This window comes from Carassius auratus, chromosome 32 (genome assembly GCF_003368295.1).
Source record: "Carassius auratus strain Wakin chromosome 32, ASM336829v1, whole genome shotgun sequence".
NCBI lineage: Eukaryota > Metazoa > Chordata > Actinopteri > Cypriniformes > Cyprinidae > Carassius > Carassius auratus.
Genome location: NC_039274.1, coordinates 7,664,555 through 7,692,428, shown reverse-complemented (window position 1 = coordinate 7,692,428; position 27,874 = coordinate 7,664,555). Strand labels below are relative to the sequence as shown.

Below are 27,874 nucleotides of genomic sequence, written 5' to 3'. Positions count from 1 at the left end.
TTCTGAGGAGATGACAATCTGGACAGTAAGTTACTGTAAACTAGGGAGAAACGAAGAAAGGACATGATAAGCAAGCTGCTGAAAAGCTATCAGAACTAAAATATGACAGCACAGAAAGAGAAGTTTCCATGTGGACAGGATTACATGGGCCAATGACGCAAATGGTGAGCTGTGAAGGTTTCAACACCTGAGCAGCATTATGGCTCTTCATATTCTAGAGAGTAAAAATAACCCCAAATTGTCTTAATTTAAACAACAGGTCAACACTACAGCTCTTAAGAGAGTCTCGCTTTCAAGAAAATCACTGTGTATTTACAATACTTGTCCAGCCAAGAGGAGAACTGCCTCCATTCTACACTATTCATTTATGACGTGTTCTTAAGGCATTGGAGACTTCTATAACAGATGTATTTCTGAAGCACTAAAGACTAGCGAGCTAATATAAACCTGCAGCTGTGACCATTTGCACCAAAAGTGGGAACGAAATCATGGCACTGATCCCCCTACGTGCTGGAAGGGCCCATGCAAAGACATCCATGGAAAATTCCATCATCAGAAATAAAAAATAAAATAGAAAAGAAGACAGACACACACACAGACCAAAAAGCAAACAAAAAGAGAGAAAATTATACAAAATACATAAAAAAAATAAGCACACAAAAAAGTGGCATCTGCCAGAAAAGCTACAGTACAAGGAAAAGAAAGAAAAAGCAACTGAAAATGTTACACTAACAAGCAAAGACTGCAGAGGTTGTGTACCTTCCGCTCCTTGCAGGGGGAGAGAGCATGGGAGAGAAACGGTTTGGATTATTATTGGACAAAAAGAGCACAAAACACCCTCTGGTGCTACGAGCCCACCCTTACAGTAGTAAACTACAACCGCTGATCCCATCCAGAAAGAACATAGCCTTCGTACTTTAACTGTTAATATCCTCCATTATGTTGACGTTAGTGTGGAATCCCTCATGTGTGCCCACCCCATTACCCTCCATGCCTCCTCCACCAGCAATGAGGACCAGCTCCCTCACACATGTCTACGGCCAAAACAGAACAGCGCCAAAACCATTACGACACACACAGCGACACTACATAAATGATTTTTAAAATTCGAAGTTTTACAGCTTTCAACAGCACTGAACTCTTTTGCTGGCCTTTTATCTGTTAGCACTGTTTAAAAGCTCAAGTAATTGACTAGCGACCACAGCAAGGCCCCCATGTTGTCATATTATAGTGATATTTAGTCATTGCTTGGTCAAGCTCCTCTAGTTCCAAACCTGTCGTTCCAGCTCCTCCTTCTGCAGAACACAAAAGAAGAAACTATGAACAATTTTGTTAACAGTTTCAGTGAGCATTTGACTTCCATTTATTTGGACAAGAATAAAAGACATTTCTCAAAATATCTTCTTTTATGTTCCACAAAAGTAAGTCACACAGGATGAGAACGACATGAGGTGAGCAAATTGGAAAAATACCTTTAAAGGGATAGTTCACCCAAAAAATGGTGAATGGTGATGTTTATCTGCTCACCCCCAGGGCATCCAAGATGTAGGTGACTTTGTTTCTTCAGTAGATCACAAACAGAGATTTTTAACTCAAACTGTTTCAGTCTGTAAGTCATATAATGGAAGTGAATGGAATGGGAATCATGGGTTCCCAAACAAAACCAAATTAAACCCTGTGGCCTGTGATGATACATTAATGTGTAAAGACACAAAATGATCTGTCTGTGCAAGAAACTGAACAGTATTTAAATAATTTTTTAACTCTAAAGTTTTAAATGAAAATGAACCCTCTACTATCTCAATCAGGAGTGTCAATGATGGGAGATGATGGGAGGTGATGGTAATGCACTTACAAGTCAAAAAGAAGAAGAAGATACCTCACGCACAGGCTGAAGAAGATAACGTGAACGCACTCAGGACAGTTCAGACTTTGCAATGAAAATCAATATATAAATACTATTCAGTTTCTTGCACAGACACATCAGTGTATCGTCACGAGCCGCAGGGTTTCATTTGTGTATGTTTTTTTGACTCTCAAACCAGTGATTCCCATTCACTTCCATTATATGACTGACAGACTGCAACGGTTTGAGTTAAAAATCTCTGTTTGTGTTCTACTGAACAAACAAAGTCACCTACTGTACATCTTGGATGCCCTGGGGGTAAGCAGATATACATAAAATTTCAATTTTTGGGTGAACTATCCCTTTAAGTCCTTACAGCAGTTGGTAGATTATGACCTAAGATAACCCAGGCAAAAGAAGAGTATGTTAGAAAAAAAATACAAAATAAATGACTTAAAGGTTTGCATTGTTTTCTAATCGTTCCAGTCTTTTCCAAAGAATCAGCATTTTGTAAATACTGCTTTTCTCTTCAAGGGAGTTTGTTGGGATATTCGCTTTTTCAAATCAAAAAGAAAACAGGCTTTTGTTTTCTAGACAATAGGTTTCAGTTCACATTAAAGCTTTATGAACAGCAAAGTAACGAGACAAATAACCAGGTTAAAGAATCCCACAACAGCAGTACTAGGTGGAACAGAAGGCAGACATATGGTAGTGATGGCCGATTCGTGAACGAATCGTTCAATTTAACCGGTTCTTCTTAGTGAACCGGTTGAACCAGTTCACCAAATCGAACTGAATCGTTTGAAACGGTTCACGTCTCCAATAAGCATAAATCCACAAATTACTTAAGCTGTTAACTTTTTTAACATGACTGACACTCCCTCTGAGTCAGAATAAACCAATATCCCGGGGTAATCCATTTACTCAAACAGTACACTGAATGAAATGCTGTGAAGACCGAACTGAAGATGAACACTGAGCCGAGCCAGATAATGAACGAACACGCCCACTGCTGGAGCAGTTCTCGTTCTCGAGTCAAGAACCGGTTGCTTCGGTGTTCGGATCACCAGTACACTCAACCGAGAATCGTTTCTGTCGGACGCGTCCGATTTGAGAACCGATGAGCTGATTCTCGTTCTCGAGTCAAGAACCGGTTGCTTCGGTTTTCGGATCACCAGTACACTCAACCGAGAATCGTTTCTGTCGGACGCGTCCGAATTGAGAACCGATGAACTGATGATATTGCGCATGCGTGTAATTTTGTAAGTATTTTGTTAAACATCGGAAAGTGTGATAAAATAACTATATTTTATTTTGATTTTTTTTATTATTATTTTTTTTAGATTAATGTTTCCAATCTGTATATTGTATATAATGTGTAGGCCAAATGGGTTTTCAGGGAAGTTGGACAATAATTAAGACTCTAAAGACTCTTATATAGGAATAAGGGATGATTTATGAGATATCTGTACTGTATAGTTAATGATGACATTCACAAATTGAGTTTGTAGTAAACAGAACATGAACAGGAGTAGAGCAGCTGATGACACTGAACTGCAGCACGTGCCGGTTAGAGCGATTCTCGTTCTCGAGTCAAGAACCGGTTGCATCGGTTTTCGGATCATCAGTACACTCAACCGAGAATCGTTTCTGTCGGACGCGTCCGAATTGAGAACCGATGAACTGATGATACTGCGCATGCGCGATTCAGCGTGAAGCCAACTGACTCACAGCATGTCTGAACCGAAGGGATTCTTTTGGTGATTGATTCTGATTCTGTACTAGTAATATTATGAGCGCGGGTATTTCGAGGGCTTGGATGAAGGGCAATCTGGCGAAACGTAAGTTCATTTAATAACAAATACATCGCAATGGATTATGTTTAGTAAGTGGATTATGGTGTCTGCGCTGATGACACCTAATTTATTTACTTTATATCTTGAAGACTTAAATCCTCATATGCACATTATTGCTGTTACTGTATTTAGGTGTTGTTGCAAAACTCAAATGTAAACTTTTCATGATTATGAGGTTTTAACTGACTAAAGTTATGATTACTGACTTTATATATTTGAATGTTTGATAGACGTGACGCCATTACGTCATCGCCAATGACGTCATTACGTCGAGCGTGAAAGAACCGATGAACCGGTTTTTTCAACCGGTTTATTGAATCGAACCGTCCGAAAGAACCGGTTCGCGGAAAAGAATCGAACTTCCCATCACTAACATATGGTCCTAACCACTTAAAGCAGAATCTATAAAATCAGTTTTATTAAGAACTATTAGCTGATTGTTTCTCATTAGAGCCAGTTTAAAGCATATGTTTATATAAAGATGGTAAAGATTGGAATTGAAACTCACTAGAGTGACTAAACTTTTAAATAGGAAATGTGTTATTTAAATCTCCCCAACAGAGAGGGCCCAAGGCAGAAGTGATCTACGCGGCTGCCACCAGGGGGCCCCCAAGGGTACATAAAATCACAGCTTGATTTTTTCTTCTTCATATACAACGTCAATATTATTATTAATGGTAATAATACATAACACAATATTAAATAATTGATACATATATTATTTCCATAGCGATGCGTCATGCAGGCACACTAGCACTTTAAGACAAATGTATCACTTTTATTTAGTATTTCCTTTTTTATTTAAAATATTCACAAACTTATTAACTATATCATAAACTATATGATACAGCCCCTATTGTGATTGTCAAATGTGTGTGAATTAACATGTTAGTTGACGCTGTCAGACTGACTTCACGTAGATTCCCTCACTTCTTCTGAAATACATGAAAATGTATTTGTGTAATGTATTAATGTAAAAGTGGCCAGTGAACTGGGAGAAAACCAGAGTAAACTTTATGGTTACCTACACAATGTGCATTCGACAGGAATAAAACACATCGTCAAATTTTTATTGAAAGGATTATTATCGCCGTTTTCCATAGAAATCAGTGTGTATTTAACAAACTATAAATGTCTTTTTTGCTATGATTTAATTGAACAGTGTCTCACAGGGTCACAGGGTTTAATTGATTGCATTTCGGTGGTGGAGGGGCGACAAATTGAACCTCATCTTGTATAACCTATCCACCTTTTTCCTCAACGCGGAAGTAAGGGTGAGACTTCCGTTTGAGGAGAATAACAACGTGCAGTAAACAGTAAAACTGTTTGCAGTACAAACCAGTGTGTTCTTAATTAAGAAACCAGGTTAAAATAATATGACAGGACACATCAATTGTCAATATCAAGCAGCAAAACAAACTGTTTTGTACAGCTAAAAATAGCTGAACGCTAATGAGACTTGAAGCTTTACCCACAGAATTTACAAATGGCGACACCCATTTCTACATCAGGAAAAAGGTGGATCACTTAGCTAGTTTTAGATTAAAGTTTTGTCTTGCAAAAATAAAAATAATATTTCCTGGGTATATATAATTATTATATATATAATTTTTTTAAAATAAAAATAAGCTTCTGTTTCATAGACTTGGTACTGATGACAGCTTAACATTATTTACATCAGCCTACCTCTGGGGTCAACAACATTATGCCTCAATTAGCTAGTAATAGAATAGAGTTGTTGTTTTTGATTTACAGATGGCTTGCTGCTTGTGTTTAATAATTGATGTTGTTAAAATAACATTCTGTAGCTAAACAAACCAGCAGACAATGCATTTACAGAACAGGGCTGCGTTTCCCAAAAGCATCGTAAGCCTAAGCTGATCGTAACTGCATTGGTGACAATGGTTCAATTATCAACTTAGGCTTACGATGCCTTTGGGAAACGCAGCCCTGTTCCGTCTGCTGGTTTATTTAGCTACTTCTCATTACACCACATTAAGTATGCCACTTAGTACTGTAAGACTTTGAATATTAAAGTGCAAATTAACACCTGACCACTTTTGGGGGTTTGCTACCGTTACAATTTCAAATCGTAGAAGAGTAAAAGGCAGACATTGGTATGATGTAAGCAACACAGATACTGTACAACAAATAAAACTGATCATGTGTGTGTTGGATTTATAATGTGTGAATAATCAAGCATTGACAATAATCAGTCGTATTGGCGACACAGAGGGGACCCCAAATATAATTCTGCTTATGACCCCGTAAAGGCTTGTGCTGGCTGGCCCTGCTCCCCAGCAATGTATTTTGTACATTACTGCTTTGAATATGTTTTGCACAAGGTTCTACGTCTTACCTCTGGCACACCACAACAAACCGACATCACACCAACACTCACAAACCGTAAGGACCAGAGCTGGGCGCCGCCACCATTAACACTTCACACTAACACACACAGCGGGTGGAATGTTCTGACATTTGAAAAAGTTAATCACTGCTTGTGATTAAGCAACCCAAAAACATACATCCAGCCAATAAAGCCAAACAACAATGACAACAACGAACGAAAAAAAAGAAAGAAAACGGCAATCCCTCTTAGAGACTCTTCAGGAACAACACAACACATTTTTTAAAGCTTCCAGCTTTTTCATCTTAGAGTGTAATATCAAATTTTATCAAATAAATCAAATGTATTTTTTAGTACATGCTCATTACATTATCAGTTGTTCCAAAAAATTCTCAAAGGATGAAAGGCACGAATAGAAAGAAAGAGTGAGAGGAAGGAGACATGGAGAGATTATGAGATGAATACAGACGAGAAGTGGTAGAAAAGAGAAACGGAATTGGATGGATAGAGGATGAGAGGAAGGGTGGTGTTGAATCTGGCAAGCACTTGGTCATGGTTATGATAAAGGCAACACCTCCTACCTGGCTATGCATAAATTTGAGATTGATGCCTTCCAGCGTGACCTGAAGGAGACCACCCTCCCCTGTCTTCATGTCCTGTACTGGGAACTCGCCTCCCAGCTCTGGACCTACACACATGGAAAAAAGCATAAGATAAATAAAAATACTTTGTTCATTTCAATGACAAGAAGCAGAGGATTATACATCCAAAAACAAATGGAGTCAATTTAAATTCAGTTCAAATGGGCCACTTTTTCAGCAGATATCAATGAAATCAGCCCAATTTATTTACAGTTCGGGGTCATTATGAATTTTTTTAAAGAAAAGATAATATATCGGTCTACAACTGCGATAATAATAATAATAGTAATAATAATAAATATTTTATTATTATAATAAATAATAAATTATATTTTAAAATGGATTCAAATAGAAAATAAAAAAAACAGTAACTTTAGTTTACTGTATTTTGGATTAATTAAATGCAACTGAGTGAGCTTTTTTCAAAATTATTATAAAAATAAAATTACATTAAAAAAAAATTAAAAAAAAAGTACAGACCCAAAACTTGTGAATGGTTGTGTACAAAGATGCACGATGTACCTGGTTTGATGCTTTGTTGTCGTGCGGCAGCACGCTCCATGCTGTCTTTAACACAGTAGTACAGTTCCCGACACTTAACACACAAAAACACACAGGAACAGAGAAAGAGAAGTACAGTCATTGATTCCAATATACACTGACTATACTGAAACAATACAACATTTCTGAACAGAAAATGAGACTGTCATATGTCATGACTGTCATGGTTTGAAATATGTGGTGTGTGTACTAGGGGTTGAACGACTTTACTTTTATGTGATGAAAGTCGAGTCGAAGATGCTGAGCTGAGACTCAAACATCTAGTGCACAGCTATGGCATATAACACAGCACTGCCCACATGGCTATTGCTCCTATAACAGCTCATTTTTATCAGTTCTTTTGTCTTTGGGTCGTTATATTTAGATTTCTGCTCGTTCTAAATCAGATACAGATAAAGTAGCACTGTAAAGATTACATTCATATGGATGCAATAGTGAGAGCAGTTGTGTGTGTGAATTAATTCCACCTGGCACCATCTCTCTGTGAGATGTAACATTAGTTATTATAAAAAAAAATATGCTTGAACTTTTCAGTTTCTAAGCTATTTTATCGATAAATCACAGACCTGTTGACAATACATTTCCATGGTGAATGATTCTGTGTGCGCTAAATCAGCGCGTTGTACAAGCTTCTGTCTGTAGCCTGTGTGTGCGTTACATTGCTGCACCACATTAGATTAGAACAGGGATTAATTTACTGTACAATAAGCGGTTTAAAACGTGCATTCTCCCATTCGATTTCCAGCATCCAGTAATATAATCACATGTCTTGTGGAGTGCTTTCAGAGCATGCATATATTTATCATTTTAACAATTCAGAAATGGAGCCTAAATGTAGAAGTCCTTCAAAGATTTCTTATCCTGTTGCGCCCTCTACAGGACCAGTGACTAATCGACATTAAGCTTAAATCATCATGGCAGAGCATTAAAGTCGACTAATCGACTAGTCGTAGTAGTAGTAGTGTGTACTACAGTATACCTTTACTTTGATGTGTGCTTTACCTTCTTGGTGTAGAACTTGTTAAGCTGTGTCTCTTGACCGTTCCTCCTCCACAGACACAACACTTTGGTCTTGGGACAGTAGGTCATATTTATGAGCTTCTCATACCACCAGCGCTCATAGACTGTGCCGATGTTACTGCGCAAGACGATGCAGTCATCACACACCTAAGAAAACACAAGGATGAGGGAAGGAGGACAAAATGCACATTTACAATATGTTTTCATGCAGACTGGTTAAATGAATAAAAAAAACGGGTGAGACAGAAACACACAACTCATACCTCCATGAAAAATATATCACCAGTTGTATCAGTCCCCGCATGCACAACAAATGTCTGCTTCTTAATGTGCCGGCTGCCACTTGGCCTGATGAGGAGCTCACGACCACTCTGCAACAAAACATTTGATCTGTCAGTCACTCATCACCTAATTCTGATGTTTGCCGACTGGTTTACATGCAATAGCTGTAACTCTTCATCTAACTGGCTCTTACCAAATGTGCAAGGCGGTCTAGGACTTCATTGATCTCCTGACTGTGTGAGAGGCCAATGTGAGATTTCCCCATAAGACGCCGTACCTTCTTCCGGATTTCATTTTTACCGACCTAGATGAATGTAACGGTTAAAGGTTAACATCAATGTTAGTCAGTATTTTTGTGGAAGCCGTAGTGCATTTTCTTTACAGAAGTATTTGATGAACAAAGTTTAAAAGAACAATTTATTTAAAACATAAAATATTTTGAACATTATAAATGTCTTTACCGTCTCTTTTAATCTAATTAATGCATCTTTGCCAAATGCTAGAATTGATTTCTTATTTAAAAAACAGAACTGTCCCCAAACTGTTAAATGCTAGTCTACAGTATGTATAAATACACTGCTTTTCAAAGGTTTGGGATCAGTAAGATTAGTAATGTTTTTCAAAAGAAGTCTCTTCTGCTCATCAAGTCTGAATTTATTTGATCAGAAAAAAAAGTGATATTGTGAAATATTATTGCAATTAAAAAAAAAAGGTTTTCTATTTTAATATACTTTAAAATCTAATGCATTCCTGTGATGAAAGCTGAATTTATTATCATTACTCCAGTCTTCAGTGTCACATGATCCTTCTAAAATCATTCTAATATGCTGAATTATCATCAATATTGGAAACAGTTTTGCTGCTTAATATTTATTTGGAAACTTTGACATTTTTCAGGATTCTCTGATGAATAAACGTAAAAAAAAAAAAAATTCACTTATTCAAAATAGAAATCATTTGTAACCATATACGCAACCATTCACAAGTTTGGGGTCAGTAATTTTGTTTTCATTTTTGGAAAGAAAATGAATGCTTTTTATTTAGCAAGGATGTGTGATAATAGTGATAATAAATACTTATATTGTTAGAAAAGATTTAACCTTATTCATCAAATAATGCTGAAAAATTTATCACAGCATCCAAAAATATTAAGCAGCACAACTGCTTCCAGCATTGATAATAATTCAGCATATTAGAATGATTTCTGAAGGAACATGTGACACTGAAGACTGCAGAAACGATGATGAAAATTCTGCTTTGCATCACAGGAATACATTAGATTTGAAAATATATTAAAATAAAAAAACTTTTTTTTAATGGTAATAATATTTCACAATATTACTGTTCTCTTTCTGTATTTTTGGTCGAATAAATGCAGCCATAATGAACCGAAGAAACAAATCTTACTGATTCCGAACTTTTGAACAGCAGTGTATTTAAATGTAATAACGGCTGAATAAATGTCTCAACTGATCTGTTCACTTTAAAAATATCCATATTCCCTTAAATATACGTGAAATAATGAGTGAGTGTTTGAGTATACCTTCATCATAAGCATGTAGGCGATCATGTTATGCAGAAGAGTGGCCAGTAGTCGGTCCTCATCGTCCTCCAGTCTCTTCCGGTCATGTTCTCCCACAGACAGATACCTGAGAGACCACAGCACAGTCACATTTGGACAAAATAATCCAAACACAACAGTACAGTTAACATCTGCTGAATCCAAGCATGACTAAATAGCTTATAGTTCATTGTGATTCATTGTGAACACTTATGTAAGCACTTAAAGAATATACTAACCTGTCAATCATTTCTTGTGGTCCCTGATCCATCCCCATTCCTTCCCTTTCCAACATAACGGCATCCAGGAAGGCATCCTCCCAGAACTGCATCTGATCCCACAGAGTAGAGCGCTCCTTACCTACCCATACACACATATTTTCACGCTTAACTTGAGTAAAACAGTATTTCAACTCAACGTGCCAGCACAAAACACTCCTTATTGTAAACGTCAGATGTCATCAAAACTAGAATAAACGAGTATTAAAATAAATTAACTAACAGAAAGAGACCTCAAGCACCCAAAGCACATGCATGCTGTAATATACAGAGCTTGCCATCAAACCTTCCATAAATGAAATTTAACACAGAGATAACACACGCCTCCATACATCTGCTTATTGTTTTAGCGTTCACATTCTCTCAAGCAGCTTTTATCACACAAACACATTCAATTATAAAATAAAGTTGGCTTATCTGCTCGGCCTGGCTTGTGTATTTGAATTCTCTCTTCATGCAAACAGTACCATGCACACACCAAATATTTCATTTCTTGAAAAAGATTTAAAACACTCTACATGCTCCATACAAGACTTAAATAGCAGTCATAGTATGGATGCGAGGGAATGCATGTAGTGTCCAATACTACAGCTTCACAATCCCAAAATACACACATCCAAAAGGTCAAAGGCAGAGTTCAGCCATACTCAGAGAAAAGGTTTCCATGGCGGCATCCTCCAGTTGGTCCCAAACTGAGCTTTTATCTCGCCCTTTGTGGCATTAAATGGAAGGAGAAAAAGAAAAGAGAGGGAGAGGGAAAAGGAGGTGGCGGCAGAGCACAAGGCAAAGAAAGTGTTAGAAGAGTGTTAGAAGCAAAGCTGTGTGCTGTCAGAGATACGCAAACCAATAATTCATCACACGATGGTTAATATGAGGACATATTTGGAGCTCAAGAGCAAACTGCAAATTAACAGAACACTTTACAAAGAGAATATAAGCAGGATTTACAGAATAAACTGTTGCAATCATTAGGATAAAATCAGTTATAAAGGACTGCATTGTGCAGCAGATATGTTATTACAATTTTAAAATGCTGAGGTTATGGAAAACCAACAAATACCACATCATTTTAATGAATGCAGACATTAAAAAATATGCCATGTTTATTACTAAAGCAGTGAGAACGGACATGAAAGAAGAAAAGAAAAAAGGAACAAACATGAATGAAAGGAAAGGAGGATTAGAGAAAAGATGAATAACTCTTACCCAGCAGCCCCTCACACAGATAGATCCTCATGCTGACATCCTCGAGGGGTGGCGCTGGTGCTCCTTTATTAACACCGACAGGTTCCTTCACTCCTGGCTTCAGCTTGTGAGTCTTTCCCTAGAAGCGTGACCAGTGTTGGGTAAGTTACTCAAAAAAGTCATCCAATTTTGTAGGGCTGTGCATTTAAACGCATACAACTGTCATAAAGCCGGTCCCGTGATTAGTAGTATTACAGTTACTTATGCCAATAAATTACATAACTTAAGTTACAAATTATGTAAAAAATTATGAAGTAAGTTTGCGTGTCAGTACACCTGCTTTCAGATTGAGCGGCATTCACTACACAGAGCCGTAGTTCACTGACAAGCTAAGCGATATCGCGTTCAAAATCAAATGCGATTAATCTGCGATTATGAACACAATATTGCCTAACTGTCAGTGAACTACGGCTCTGTGTAGTGAATGCCTCTCAATCTAAAAGCAGGTGTACTGACACGCAAACTTCATAATTTTTTACATAATTTGTAACTTAAGTAACGTAATTTATTGGCATAAGTAACTGTAATAAAATTACGTAAATTAAAAAATGTAACGCATTACTTTACTGCATTACCAGGAAAAGTAATTCGATTACAGAAACGTCCTACTGTGTAATGCATTATACCCAACTCCGAGCGTGACATTGACCACCATGTTCAGATTCATTATTACATTATCTTACATTTGATCAGATGCAGTGAAGAGAATGATGACTAAAATAGGGAGAAATACTCACAAACATAGAGCTGGTCGCAGGGTTGGTCTCAATCTCGCTGTCAGACAGTGTCCCCCGGGACAGGTTGAGATGCTGAGCATGTCTTCCTGTCAGGCCGTCTCCAGCAGTGCTGCTCAGGTCACTGTCTGCTCCCAGCGTCTCACCTGAGCTGTTACTCACCTACAGAGCCAAGGTCAGACATCAGCAAGAGCACAACAAACAAGAGGGATTATGCGGCTTCTCAATGGGATAGTTCATTATAAAATGGAAAAAATCTAAATGTTGTTTGAAATCTTTTTTCTTTTTTCAAATTTTATAATCATAATCGCATGCAATTCATCTGCGATTATGAACGCGATATTGCGTATCTTGTCAGCGAACTACGACTCTGTCTATTAAGTGCCGCATTTTAGTGCCATCTGCTGTCATTGAGTGAATGTGCTTTCATTCAGCGTCTCTCACGTGTTCCTCCATGTGGTTCTCATGCATGCTTGTTTACATCAGAGTAAACAATATGGGAATGGGAATACTGTTCTTAAAATGCATTCTGAATAATTTGTAATGTATATTTATTCACGGTATTTAGAAGTGCCCACGAAAACAATATTGTGCATTTTAATCAACGCAATATATCGCATTACCGAATACTGGCACAAGTCTAGTTTGGACTGAAAAGGGGGTAAATTATGAAAGAATAAAACTTTTTGAGTGAACTATCCATAAACACAAACAGAAACTTGTCTATAATCCAAGATAGAACTAAATAAATATGTGGTATGGCCACAAGAATAAATCTGTGGTAACTACACATGGTCTGGATCAACAGGAGTGTATTTTAAAGAGAGGATGGCAGTGTCTCTGTAATGGCCGTGCCCTACCACTGTGCTGGCCTCTGAGTCCTGGCTGGTGCTTCTTGTCAGAGCAGGAGGCTCGGAGCTCGCCAGGGACTCTGTATCACTCTTCTGCAGAAGAGACGAGCAAGAAGAACAGATGAAAAAAGGAAATTATGAACGATAGTATGCACAGGTATATTTATATGCATCACATTTCAAAATAAAACAGTCAAACTTTTAAGATTTATATGAGATTTATATTGTGTTATTAGGTTAAAAGCCACCTGTGAGCCAGACGTCACACTGAGGCCACTGTCAGCACTGATCTGTGATTTTTTTTCCTCCGTGTCTCCACCTTCCAGACGCTGTTTTGCTCCATCAGCCCCTGTAGAAAGCACATAATCAGCTCTTCCACCCATTAAGTCTCTGCGCTGCATTTTGGGACGTCACATGACTAACAGCGAGCTGAACCCTTCTCTGTTCTGGAGAGTGACACAACCGTTCTCCATTTCACAGAGGAGAATAATGCCATTCAGCCGGCTGCCACTCATTAGACTACGCAGGTAAGGCAGAGAAAAACAAATAATGCTTGCTGTCATATTGGGGAAACTCACAGAAGCAGATCAGCTGACAGTGGGCCAGAACAGTTCACAGTAGTGCTAGGTATCACAGACACACAGACAGAAGCAGTCACACATGCAGGCAAACACAGTCAATCAGTCGGACAGGAGGAAGCTTCAGCTACAACTAGCGCACTCACTGCTTCTTAAATGAAGAAACCAATATTGCGAGTGCAAACCCCAACTTGGTTAAAATTGGTTATACTGTACTGTATGAGGCATCAAGAACAATTAAAATATAATAATACTAAAGCTGTATTGCAGATCTTCCACAGTAAAATCAGAGCGAAATTGGTGGCTTTTTCAGCATTTTCTTCACAGATGCATGAAAATCCAACAAGACTCTTTGAAATTCATTCAAGACTCGACTGAATTAAGTAACTGAACAGTTGGTTTATCTCACATCTCATACTTGCATCAAACTATAGTAAGATAATTAAGTAAGAGAAGGTGGAACACCAAAGACAACACATGCCCGTGTTCAGTCATCCAGAAGTTAACTGTAAGAAGAACTGCTCTAAAAATGCACTTAAAAATCATCAGATTTCCATTCATTTACACCATCTGAAAGCAATGAAAAAAAACAAATGTAGGAACTCTAAATGTTTGAAAATCTAATTGCATGTGAGACAAATCTATTCCATCACAGTTAAAAAAATGCGAATGCTTTCAAGAAAAGTAGCCAAGATAAAAACAAAGCAAACCAGTCAAGAATAGGGATGGGCATGAGTACCTGAGTACTATGAAATAAAAGCATTGATTAATAATTGATCGTTTTGTGATTGGTTACAACAGTATATCAGGATGGTACCTCGTAGTCTGACAGCTTTGATCGGACGCCACCTACACATGGAGAATAACTTTCAGTCTGCATGAGTGTAACACAGGGAGACATTCTATCGCAGGGGTCTTGCATTTTTTAAAGAACTATTAGAAGAACTAAACTAGACAAAAAAAAAATTGTAATGCAAATCTTAAAAAAACACTCAGCTCATGGCATGAGACGCTAATAAAACCCCAAAGATGTGATACAAAAGATTGCTCATTTTCCACCCAGTAGCCTGAGCTGATATGTGTGAAGTACTCAAGCTGTCAAAATGACCAAAATGCACATCCCTAGTCAAGAGTTGGATTTGCACACTTAGAAATACTGGCCCAAATACTGATTTAATGTCAACAGAAGCTAAATCTTTGTGTGTACAGGGCTTATTTTAACCTAAAAATTTACTTTGAATGGATTGTACACTTTTATCTATATACCCCGCTGCTTTTAAATAAATGTAATTTATTTGCTGATACAACGTTTGGGCCACATGTCTAAATGGGCTTTTTGAAAAGTAGTTGAATTTTGGGGGCAGATTCTGTTTACAATAGAAAGTGGTTTAAGGGAAGAGGACTGGTGCAGGTAGAAGGACAGAGTCCCTGTTTTGCAGTTCTGCAAAGAAAAGTCTAATTGGGAGCTTAGGGAAGTGATCTTACTCTGTTCTTTTTCCAAAGCTTTTTGCTTTCTGTTATCCTGGTGCTTGCTCCACAATTCTACCCAAGATGCATTGCAAGCAAGGAGAGAAAGACAGAGAGAGAATCAGAGAGCCGGTTGAATTGTCAGATATGGAGGATGAGCTTTTCTTTCTTTTCTTTTTTTAAAGAGAAAAAGAATAAAACAAAAAAAAAATAGAACTGAACAAGTGCAAAATCTAATTTTTCAAAACAAGGATGTTTTGCAATGATCAGACAGCCATATGTAAGCTAAATGAAGGATCTGATGTCATGTAAAACTATCCAATCATTTAAAGCTAATGGAGATCCATTACAAAACATCCTAAGCTCTGCGACCCTGTTCCTGAAGAGCCAAAATGATGGATTGCACAAAATCAGCCTCATGACTTGGTTTTCTTTCCCCATTCTTTTCATCCATAATGGGCAATGGCTCTCCAAGGCGAGGGTGGATGGCCTGGGAGATGCAAAAGGTGTGAGATGAGGACAACAAATCAGCCTCACAGCTGGTGAGTGGAATGAGGTGTTGCAAAAGCAAGGGGTGCAGTCTCAAAGACATTCCGTAGAATTGCAGGTGCATTATTACCAAAGGACAGACAAGGCAAGGTTATGAGGGTTAGGCTTTGGAGAGGGTGAACGGTCCCCTGTACACAGACCCAGAAATGACTGCCAATCAGAGACCTGGGCCTAAAAATCCACAAGCCATTTCAGACATTTTTAATGTAAGCAGACTTCTGTGGTCATCATAGGACTGTTAACAGGGGAGGCAACAGCTCAGGACCCTTTTAAAGAGAGTAGTGGTACAGTCCAAGACCTTCACCGTCCCACTATTTCACTCTTAGCTTAGCTGTAGGTCTTTCACTAACATGCATCCAATGGATTTAAGGGGAGTCAGGATTGGCATACAGGACTTAAAAAAACACGTTGAACATTCCAGAGGAAGTCTACATATATTGGCTTCATACCCATCACAATATTCCACTAATGTGTCTACACCAACCAATGCCACCTTCAAATATTTGTTGGCTGTCATTCCAATTTGACAAATGTCATTCCAAACCTGTATGACTTTCTTCTGTGGAACACTAAAGTGGAAGAAGTAAAAGTAGAAGTAGATAGTAAAAATGTGTCTGTTCATCAATGAAAGTTCCAGTGCAATGTTTTAGAACCCAATGACTATCAAAACGTTTTTTTGTGTTCCACAGAAGATAGAAAGTCAAGTTTGAAACAGCATGAGGATGAGTAAATTATGACAGAATATGGCAGCCAACTCAGTTCTTAACTTCTGGCACAAAGTCGGTGTAGACAGTTAATGAAAAAGAGGATGTGGCTCTAAGGGACAGGTGGCTCCCAGGGAGCTCAGGGAACGTAACAAGCAGCTAGAAGGGGGGCATGCAACGGGAACTGCGGTTTACACACCAATGGAGGCAATAAAATTCTCCTCGTTCAGACTCCGGGTATCAAACTGCTGTGGCGATTTCCCAGTGGAGGGTGGTGGCAATTGGATACGGGGTACCAGGAGCACGCCTGCCGCCCTGGCGCTCTCCATTCGGCCCGATGGGCTCTCCTTACTGCCTGGGCTGCTAGCACCCTCCATGGAGCCCCTTTTCCGCTTCTCTGGGTCTGTGAGCCATAAGTGAGCCCCAGGGAAATACAGCATGGGAAAAAAGAAGAAGAGGAAACAGCGAGGACACATGGAGACAAAAGGGAGAGAAGTTTAATCTGAAGGTAGGTTCCAGGTGATTTCTCCAAACAGGTAGGGAAAAACAGGGCTGAAACCCAAGGATATGTAAAAGTGACTGATACCAAGATGTACACGGCTGTGAAGAGGAACAATAACCATCTAGAAAGCAGAAACTCTTTGTGTTGGTATAACTCTCTTGGTCAGAAACCATGTTTGATGCTTAATATTAACAAGAGATTTCATTTGGACATTCAAATGAAGGTTACCTTTGGTTTGGTAGTGGGTGCGTGCTATCTCAAGCAGACTGAAGACACTGGCCATGCCTCCAAGGCCAGCATTAGTGTATGAGTGCTCCAAACTGGACACTGTGCACTTCAGTAGATCCAACATGCCTTTGTATACCTTCCTGTTTATCTCCTACATAAACAGGCACACAAAACCATATAACAAATAAAACATGAATCAAAGTGGACTTTTGGTTCATTTCAGCATGTTTTTACTCGTCACTTCAACTTACCACATCTCTTATAACTTCCTGCTGAGCATCCTCCTCGGATTGGACCACACGGTTGAGTTTGCTGAGCACAAAGACTCGCAGCTGTTCATTCTCTAGCAGGCGGCGTACCTTCTTCATGTTGAGCCAACCCACACCCTGCCCATCGAGCACGCTCTGGACCACCTCCTTAAGAAACTGCTGGTTCTCGCTGCACAGCACAAAGACCAGGCTTAACGGAGGAAGAACCAAATATTCACAGGCACTCAACAGAGCTCCACAGAAGAAAAACAAAAGGGATAAAATACAAAATCCCATACATTTTATTGCCATACAAGTAACAGTTTTGTTGTTATGAGGTTATAAATTAATGGTATATATTTAACAATATTTTTTTTTTAACAATATCAGTTGGACATCATGACAGTATGTTTTTTTTTTCAATGTATTCTTTTTATTTAGCAAAGATGCATTATATTACTAAAGAATTTCATTTCAAATAAATGCTGTTCTTTTGAACTCAAAGAGTCTTTTAAACATTAATAACAGGAAATGTTTCTAGATCATAAATTCAGCATATTAGAAAGATTTCTGAAGGAACATGACTGCTTTGCGATCACAAGAATAAATTACATTTTAAACTTTAACTTCAAACAGAGAAGAACCATGCATTTCATTTTATAGTATACTATTATTTGTATTTAAATTCTAAGTACAAGTAGGTGGTCACCAGTGTACTCTTGTTATATGCATGATAGCACTATCAGTAGTGTTTTCTTGCTTGGATTTATCACATGTGCCTGTATTTTTCTAATTTGCAATATCCTTGAGATAAAAGTGCCTAAATGAATAAATATGAGCGTCACTGCAGTACCTGGTGTTGTTGGCTCTGCCCTGAGGAGATGGAGACTCTCTCTTGACGGTGGGGCTGTGCTTAATAACAGAAGATTTCTGATCTACCAGCGCTCTGGGAGCTCGAGCACCTACAACAGACCATTCACTTTGTCAGACTGGATATAGACCTTATATGAACGCATGTGTGTCACACGAAACCTGCTTCCATGTGTCAACACCCAACCATCCACCAAACTACCCACCTCTACACACACACACACACACACAAATAAAGTGTGAATTCGATTAAATTCTCTAGTAAAAAAAAATCACTTCAAAACACACATCTAATAAACACCACAGCTGAAACACAATGACTACAGCATTAAAACACAGTGCAGTCTATGGCCTCTACACAGATGTTTTAACCTTGCGTCTGGTAATAGTATATAATCAATAGATATAAAGGGCAGCACACAAACAGCTTTTAACAGATTCAAACACACTCAAAGAACTTGCACATTTTCCTTTGCACCTCAGTATTTTGGACATTGCAGTAAGGGGGTATTACATGACTAATGATGCTAACGTTGAGGGTTAGAGGTGCAACTGAAGGTCTGGAGCAGTAAAGAGAGCTACAGGAGCAATGATGCTTGTTGGAGAAAACACACATTCACACACACACACACACAGGCAAAGAACAAAGTGAGAAAGATGAGTGGAAGAATGGATGAGTGAGAAACAGACAGCATGGCAACAAGAAACGACACATAAAAGAATGAAAAAGCCCTCTCAGTTCAGATGATCACACTACACACACTTAGCTGTGAGTGTATGGCAACAGTACATACACTCACACACACAGTGTACAGTATGTGTATATCCAGCCTCTGTGCATTCATCAGAACATTTACATGCGTAAAGCACAACCGGTGCATGGATGGTTTGTGCTGCATTCGAGGGCATTAACAGATGGACATCTTCACACACATTTCACACTGTGTGGTTAGATTACACATTCGATTGGGCTAGGGAATATTTTCAAGACTTATAATGCCTCATAATGAAGTCTGAATGACAATATGTCATAAAGAGGTATTTTGACTCCGTTTTCAACAGTGATAATATTAGCAACTTAGCATATACCAATAATTTCTGAAGAATCATGCCATACTGGAAGAGAAACTGGATTACTGGAGCCACATAATGGCTTCTGAGAATTTAAAGTATTTTCAAATAAATAAATAAAAACAATCAAAGTAGCCACTTTCTACCAGGTTTTGCACATTCTGGAAAATCTTATGATGGACAAACAACTTCATCTCAGTTTTAGGATGATCCAAAATCCAAATGCTACCTAGAGCTTATTAGACGAACCTCACGGAGATCTTCAATCTCTCTAACCTGCACCTTTCCCAAAATGTCTATATGATACAGCACAAGTCTTATTCTTTCTACAGTACATTACAGGGCCAGTCCATCAACAGAAGACATGACATGTGAACAAAAGACTCAAATGGTGACTGACATCTGACATTAGGAATGAGGAAGCAACAGTGGAACAGGATGCTGGGAGATGTAGCTGACTGGCTTTGGAGAAGCATGCAGCTCACGCAGCAAAGGGCAGAACCCACCTTCTCCGCTCCCCGGGCCGATCTCTGTTACAATCTCCATTAGAGAATTTAGCCCAAATACTGGACACAGAAGCCAGAATTAGTGCAGGGGGTCAAAGAGGGGACAGAGAACAACACCGGCCCAGACAGAACCAGTCCAAACATCAACCCACAACCACAAGCACCGGACACATGTACATATACAACAGAGAAAACCAGCAGAGAGCATGGAATATGAGAGAGAAAGAGAAAGAGAGAGAGAAAATGAGAGAAAGACAGAAATCAGAAAAATACAAGCATTTCAGACTTTGATTTGGTCAGAATAGCTTGTGATTTGGGAGGTCTTGATTAACTGTGTTTACATGGGATTAATGATCGAATGAAGCTATTCTACAAAACTCAGTTCATAAAAAGAACAAGAACTAAACGGATATCATGGCAAATAATAATAACCAGTAATATCGTAAAAATGTTTCAGACCCTAAATAATAAATAATTTATTTTTAAGTTGCCATGAAATCTATTTTGTAAATGCATGTTATTGATCTTAACTTAATTCATTTGTACATGTTTCAATTATTACATTCTTTTGGGGAATCGAGACTCAAAAGACCCCATTCGATGTTTTTTTTTTTTTTTTTTTTTTGAGAATCCATTGCATTTATGTACAATCCAGAATAAAAAAATAATCTGCTCCTTTTGAATGACCACATTCAACATAACATGAAATCTAGATTCATTCCTCTCAGTGTGAGTTTTAAAAATCAGAATAGTCATGACTCATTGATTAATATTGTTATATTACATAGTAAACTGTATTTGAACACTGTGTGCATTTTGATGCTGTTTGAGAAATATAAACTCTGAAAAGAGCACAAAATGACTACTAGGAGATAGCAAGGGGGTACATTTTTTTTTAACAAAAGAACAAATGTATTGTCTGCACACTGGTATAACTGCTCCATAGGAAATATTTATTGCAACGTTTCGACCATCAGGGCTGTGTCAGGCACTTATAAATATAAATAGATTTTTTTATTGTTAAAGAAAACAAGGCCAACAGCACCTTCTTCAGTAATACTGGCAGAAGGATTGTCTGGTCAATAGACTGTGAAACTATACTGAAAAAGGGTGTGTGTTTGTTCACTGAACAATGAAAGAAAGAAAAAATCATTACCAGTCGACATGCTAGCTGAAATGCAGTGTGGTTTCACCTCCTGGAGTTCCCCATTGGTTTTCTTCTGTACCCAGCTCTAAAAGCAGCATTCCTGCCGCTCTGCTTAAAGCTGCACAATATCTGTGCATTCAAGCTACAATCCTTGACATATCATCGATTTATCTTAAAACACCCACACAACCACCAGACTTCAAAGTCTTCTTTATCGAGACTTTGGTGGAAACCCATCAGCCAAGTTTGGTAGAAACTACATTTCAGTTCTGAAGCCGATCAGAGCTTGAAATGTACAATGTACTTTAATGGTTTTGTTATCTTCAATTCACCCGAGAATTCAGGTGGAATTGAAATGGAACAGACCTCAACTCTGTCTCCAGTTGAGATGACACACAAATGAAGGAAAGGTCACTTCAAAAACACACCGCACACGACACAAAGAGCAGTCAAAAATCATATCATCCCATTCCTACAGTGACATCCTTTAATGTTTTGAAATGCAACCACAAACTGGCTGTTGTCTATTAAGAGGTGCCACCGTTATTATGTTAATGACTAATAATCACAGAACAGGAAAGAGGAGAAGGAAATGCATAGTGGATATATATGTGAGCACAGATATATCCTCTATTCTAGAGGTTCCAAACTGCTGTCCAACAAGATTTTATTTTCCAACCCTGAAATAGCACGCATTATCAGTTCATGACAAGTGCTGTTTGGCGCTAGAGTTCAGATTCAGGGGTGTAAATGGAAGCATCCAGGACAGCAGATAGGAACCAATGCAAGTCTGTCAGTCAGTGGGCAGAGTTTCTCATTCTCTCAGGACTCAAGGGGTCTATATTACTATAAACAGCAACTGGTTTCATCATTAGGGCAGGCTACAGATATGAAACATACCAGGACTCTCAGGACTGTCATCAGCATCGTCTGTGCAATACAATCATCCAAAATCATAAACAAACAGAAAATAAAGTCAACAATAACAACAGCAGCTACAGTATAAGAACTGTGGTTGCTAGATTAGAAAGTGACTATATGTCTACGCCTTCCTTCACAGTGCGAAAAGGAGGCAAGATACTGGTCACTTTCAGGGCAGCAACTCTGGATCAAAGACATGAGAGGCGGGGCAAAGAAATCAGGCAACATTCCCACAAACCTTGATCTGTGTCCTCGGTTAAATCAAAATGAAAATATTCTTCAAAAGAAATACATAAGACAAATTATAAAAGGAAGAAGAGAAAAAGGTCGAAAAATGAAAACTAGTCAATTAAGAAACATTGATTTTAAACAGCTGAGGTTGGAGTCTTTCTAAAGCTAATGCCTGTACTAAACAGACATTGTGTCACTTTCCCTTAAACTACAGAATTACTGAAGCAGAATTAACATCTACTTATTTGACCCTTAAATTACTTGAATTCAGTGGAGGTAATACAACAAGATCAGACTAATTGGAGTGATTCAACCATTAATAGCACGGAGGTAAGAAAGAAGTAGACAGGGAAAGGAAAGATAAAGAAAGTGTTTGGAGAGGAAAGGAAAGGAAGAAGAAGAAGAACAGGAGGAGAAGATAACTGGATTAGACTGGAGAAATGAGACAGGGCGAGACGGGTGAATGAGTGGGAAGGTCACATGGAGAGATCTGAGGGGATGTGTGTACCTTTGAGACTGGGGAACGGCGTGTTCTTCTCTCGTGCTTTATTAGGCAGAGCTAGACTGGACAGACTGAAACTGGTGCCATGGTTTTTATACAGGTTACCTGCACGCGTACCATTAAAGTGAAACGTACAAAAGAGAACACACGTTTGTGTATGCAGCCACAACACCAGAAATGTCAATAGTCAATGTCAATCAATACTAGTGAAATTTTACAATGTTCAAACCCTTAGCAAAGGTAAGGATGCCAATGAAGATATTCTGATACTTAAAGAGTACATATTAATATACACGACTGCTCAAAGCTTCGGGGTTGGAAAAATGTAACAATGTTTTTGAAATTAGACACCGATGCTCACCAAATCTGCATTAATTGAATCAAAAATATAGTACAAACAGTACTATTGTGAAATATTATTAGCATATAATTCCTAATTCTACACAATATAAAATTACAATTGAATAAAATATTTTTAAATAGTATTCATTGCTGTGACGGGAAAGCTTGTTTTTGTTTTAGCAGTAATTACTCCAGTCTTCAAGATCCTTCAGAAATCATTCTATTATGCTGATTTGGTGCTCAAGAAACAATTTTGTTTACCATTTTTCGATCAAATCAAAAAAAAAAAATAAAGATCCCAAAGCTTGAACGGTTTGTGTAAGTATTAATACATATCAAAAAAAGTTAAATGCCATGTAACCTTCCAGTATTTCTCAATTCTGTTACAGAATCACAAGTATGAGTATTTCTAGATGGAAATCAAGTCAAAAATTCAAGCAACCATCTTCAAATAATTCAAGAATTTGTGTTTTCGGTATTATGTCCAAATTTGCAAAGTGAGCATGAGCTGCTAAGGAATGAATAGAGGTTATGTTAAGCTGGCCACTCACTGGCGAAGGACATGAGTCCCCCGAAGCCATCGTTGCTGTTGTTGGAGATGGTGGAGTTTGGAGAGCTATTTCTGGAGTCTCCCTCCCCATCAGATTCACCCGGAAGCTTCAGACTGCTGGGTCTCAATGGACGAGATGGTCTAAACACACACACAATTCAGAGAGAGGATGTTGAGAGCTGGTCTGTGCAGCTGAGATATAGATTCTGTGTGTTTGTATAGGGCTATCTCCAAGTATTGAGCGAGTACATACTTGTTGCCATTGAGATTCTGGCTGAATCGCGGTGTGTAACTCTCCTCCTGCTCATCTGCTTCAGTATCGTCCTCTGAAGGGAAGCCATACTGCGGCTCAAAATAGGGATTATCGTACTCTCGCTTCTTGTTGGCTGGGTCAACAGGAACCGGATCAGGAGTGGGTCTTGTAAAAGGTGGAGCTCCCAATCCTGGGACAGGGTTCTGGAGGGTTATGCCAGCTGTCGCCTCCACCTCGACGGGTTCCTTCTGTTCCTACACAAAGAAGCACACACTCTTTAGAGATCCCAACACATGATGCTTTCCTCTAGATTCAGATGACGTAGTCTGAGCACTGACATGGTTGACTCCCTGTATGACTGTACTGGGGCTGGAGCTGGCCGTCGTGCTGGAGCTGGACCGCAGCGGCTGATGGTCCGCTGCTTCTGGCAGGCCTTCTGGCTCTGGGTCACCGTTGTCCCCCTTATACTCCTGGAAGTAATGGATCTCTACCTCATTCGCGTCTCCCAGCGCAGCATGGGTCAGGGTGTCAACATCTGAAGAAAGAGTGTAAACATAAGGATTATAAAGCTGAACTTCTCAACACTTTGGCGTTTAATCAAGATTTTTCTTTACAGAGTGATCAGGTAAGAAGAAGAATATGCGGTCAGGAAAGAGATTAAAAATGGAGAAGCTTACTTGGTGTGTCCCCTTGTATGTCCCCTTTGATCATTTCATTCACAAAGTCTCCCAGAGATGAGTAGGAAGAGCTGGAGTCATCGTATGCTTCACTGTCACTGCCACTGAGATAAACAATAACCAGTAACAAATAAATTAAATTTTAAATGGACAAAAACTGTTTGAACACACACAAAATTAAATTATGCATGTAAAAATATACTAAAGTTCAAAGGTTTGGGGTCGGTGATATTTTTTATTTAGTCTTATGCTCACTAAGGCTGCATTTATTTGATCAAAAATAGTTAAAAACAGTGATCTTGCTTTTAGAATTAAGGTTTTCAATTAAAAATAAATCTTTTCTATTTAAACATATATAAAATGTAATTTTGTGAAGGCAAAATTTTTCAGCCACCTTAATTCCAGTGTTCAGTGCCAGTCACATGATTCGTAAGAAATCATTGCTATATGCTGATTTGGTGCTTATTTCTTCTTCTTATAAATGTTTCAATATTTCATAATTCTTTGATGAATAGAAAGCTCAAAATAACATCAAAAAAAAAAAAAAAAAGAAATCTTCTGCAACAATATAAATCTTTACTGTAATTTTTGACCAACTATATATATACACATACACACGCAAGTATTAATTTCAGAAAAAGCCAGAAACTATTGGATCCATATTTTCGAATGTGTATGTAAATGTAAAAAAAGATTCAATGACATTTGTGCATGAGTTGATGTGAGTGTGTATGAAGGTCTATGTGCATTAGTGAGTACTGTAAGTGTGTATCTGGTGTTTTCAACCTGTCATCTGTTGGGTCTGAATCGTTGGTCTCATCCTGCAGGGGTCCACTCAACGCCTCCGCCAGATGAGAGTTTCCATCATACACACGGTAGAACACTGGCTGTAACTGGTGGGCATACCACTTAGGCTTATCGCCTATTAGAGAGGGGTCATACACATCTGAAACACACACACACAGTATAATTACTGCCTACACACAAAATGGGAAACACATAATGGACAGTCTTTACAGTGAAACTACATGCAGGTAAGTGTAAAGCTGCATTTAGACTGCAATAAACAACAGCGATTAGACTGGAAGTCACAACTGAAGAGGAATTCTTATTGTATTCTTATTGGAGTTTTGCATATTGTATACATAAATAAAATATAAAGTACTAGTAAGACTTGAAGAACCTCAGACACTTGGATCTTCTGAGATACGGACAATACAAACACAGTGCATTAACATACAGACATCTGTTTCCACATCTCACTGAGACAAGATAAAGAAAAAAACCTCTCTCACCTATCATCCGATTCCTTCCCCTCGCCCATCTTTCCCTTCACTCAGAATGGTCAATAGCATAATATAAATTACCTTTCTGGACATGGACAGTATACCGTTCACACATCATCAATGGAGGGACTGAAAGCTCTGGGACTAAATCTAAAATATCTTAAACTGTGTTCCGTAGATGAACGGAGCTCTTACGGGTTTGGAACGACATGAGGGTGAGTCATTAATGACATCATTTTCATTTTTGGGTGAACTAACCCTTTAAATTCTCTTACTGTCAGTGTCTTCACAAACTGAAATCTAATTGAAATCTAACTGCCACTAGGAGGCGAATTGTGACAGTCGAATATGGAGGCCAAAGAAAAGGCAACTTGAGGACAAAGGATGAGGTATATCTAATTCTCTCACTGTTATGAATCCTTTGGAAAGCCAGGTTGGTGGGATTGAGAGCCCACTCTCCATAGTACTCCACCGCCTGGGTATGGGAGAGCTTTTCGGTGAATCCATTCCGCCGCGGCCTAGAAGCCAGGAAAGATGTGGCCTGAAATGCCACCACAGGACGGGGGAAGAGACGTAGAGTGCGCGTGTGCATCTGGAACCCTTGCAGCACATTTGGAGAGTTGAAGAACCTCACCATCGCCACCCTAACGGCAAGATCAAAAAGATAAAACATTTCTATTATGCAAATATAAGTTTCTCTTTTATTAGGCTTGGTTTAAATTTTGTGTTTTCTGCACCACTAACAAAAACAACAGGTCTCGTTCACTAATAACTGTGAGGATTTTCATATTAATACACACAGGGAAACCGCTCATGAACAATTACCGCCAGAATGAATTTGCTCTTAACCTTGTTCTAATGTTAATGAATTCTTTTAAGTATTCCAGGTGAGTGACAGCATCCCCAAGGACAGTTATTTGCATAAAACATGGCCAAACAATTTAAGGAGTTGCTTTTATTATATAAAAAAAGAATTAGTATGAAAGTTATTGATTAAATCTTTTTTGTTAGTGAAGGCATTCGTATGCAGATATCACAGACACATCTGTAAGTATACATGGTTAGTGAATGAGACCCATTGGTTGTTTAGAAACATACAGAAGCCTACAAACAAATGTTATGGCTGTTCTGGGCTTCCATAAGAATCATTAGTTTTAGCTTCATCTAGGTACCTCAAATTGCACCAAAATCTCACTCCATTAACATTGCACCTCTACCAACCACTAATTCCTGTCATATTTGATACGGTTTACAATACTTCATACCTTGTGGCAACATCAACTGAGTCCACGTCATTGCCATAGATAAGCGGGTTGAACTCAGTGGAGGACGGGGAGGCTTTGTCACGACCAGGGGGCAATAAAGACATCTCCTGTCCATCCTGAAACTTCTCCAGGTTAAGAATAGGTTGCGTGTTCAGACTCATGCTGGCCAGAGCCTGCATAGAGGAGTCCATGACACAGAGCGACATAGAGACAGACAGAGAGAGAGAGAGAGAGGTAGAAGAGGAAGATGGATACAGGAGAGATCAATTTAACAATGAATCCTGACAGAGGAGACTGATGTAAGAGCACCATCGCCTCAGGCAATCACATCTCACATTGGAGTCCAACGGTTACCAACTTCACCCAAAATGAAAAATCGGTCAACACCTTGATTTCTTTCCAAACCAAGTATGTTTAATATAAAACTATTTTAGACTTTTTATTAATATATAAAAACAGATCAATCATCAATCATTGAACATGGTAAGCAGAAACTCAAACGTGAACAAACATCACTGGTTCACACACGTCAAACAAGCAGATTTGAGCTTCGGTTTACCATCTCTCTACCAAGTGTTGATCAGTGTTTATACATGAATAATAGTCTAAACTGAGTCTTCATCGTATAAAGGTATCATGTTTCTTTACAAAAATTCATATGGATTACTTTCACAATGCTTTTATGCACAATTTGTAGTGTCAAAGTTTAAAACTGTCAACAGAAAAAAAGATTTCATAAAAAAATATAATTT

General features: G+C 38.5%; 1 protein-coding gene across 37 annotated transcripts in view; it reads right to left on the bottom strand.

The window, feature by feature from the left end:
* The window catches only part of LOC113051497 (MAP kinase-activating death domain protein-like), a 58,359-nt gene that overhangs the window by 4,951 nt on the left and 25,534 nt on the right, over positions 1 to 27,874 (bottom strand). For 4 of the 37 annotated variants that reach the window (XM_026215316.1, XM_026215326.1, XM_026215321.1 and 1 more), the window contains 23 exons: positions 27,123 to 27,295; positions 26,266 to 26,501; positions 25,358 to 25,517; positions 24,572 to 24,675; positions 24,233 to 24,429; positions 23,895 to 24,148; positions 23,643 to 23,782; positions 22,756 to 22,854; positions 18,355 to 18,463; positions 17,505 to 17,691; positions 17,254 to 17,404; positions 16,723 to 16,926; positions 13,474 to 13,574; positions 13,235 to 13,318; positions 12,378 to 12,536; positions 11,602 to 11,719; positions 10,357 to 10,477; positions 10,100 to 10,205; positions 8,750 to 8,860; positions 8,538 to 8,645; positions 8,257 to 8,421; positions 7,216 to 7,288; positions 6,634 to 6,740 (listed from right to left, as the gene is read on the bottom strand). In XM_026215316.1, the coding sequence (XP_026071101.1) occupies positions 6,634 to 6,740; positions 7,216 to 7,288; positions 8,257 to 8,421; positions 8,538 to 8,645; positions 8,750 to 8,860; positions 10,100 to 10,205; positions 10,357 to 10,477; positions 11,602 to 11,719; positions 12,378 to 12,536; positions 13,235 to 13,318; positions 13,474 to 13,574; positions 16,723 to 16,926; positions 17,254 to 17,404; positions 17,505 to 17,691; positions 18,355 to 18,463; positions 22,756 to 22,854; positions 23,643 to 23,782; positions 23,895 to 24,148; positions 24,233 to 24,429; positions 24,572 to 24,675; positions 25,358 to 25,517; positions 26,266 to 26,501; positions 27,123 to 27,295 (3,267 nt within the window). Of the gene's footprint in view, positions 1 to 759; positions 769 to 6,633; positions 6,741 to 7,215; positions 7,289 to 8,256; positions 8,422 to 8,537; positions 8,646 to 8,749; positions 8,861 to 10,099; positions 10,206 to 10,356; positions 10,478 to 11,042; positions 11,106 to 11,601; positions 11,720 to 12,377; positions 12,537 to 13,234; positions 13,319 to 13,473; positions 13,575 to 15,288; positions 15,346 to 16,722; positions 16,927 to 17,253; positions 17,405 to 17,504; positions 17,692 to 18,354; positions 18,464 to 19,948; positions 20,009 to 21,995; positions 22,026 to 22,254; positions 22,294 to 22,755; positions 22,855 to 23,642; positions 23,783 to 23,894; positions 24,149 to 24,232; positions 24,430 to 24,571; positions 24,676 to 25,357; positions 25,518 to 26,265; positions 26,502 to 27,122; positions 27,296 to 27,874 lie in introns of all 37 variants that reach the window. The other 33 variants (XM_026215290.1, XM_026215299.1, XM_026215301.1 and 30 more) reach the window with 19 other exon arrangements.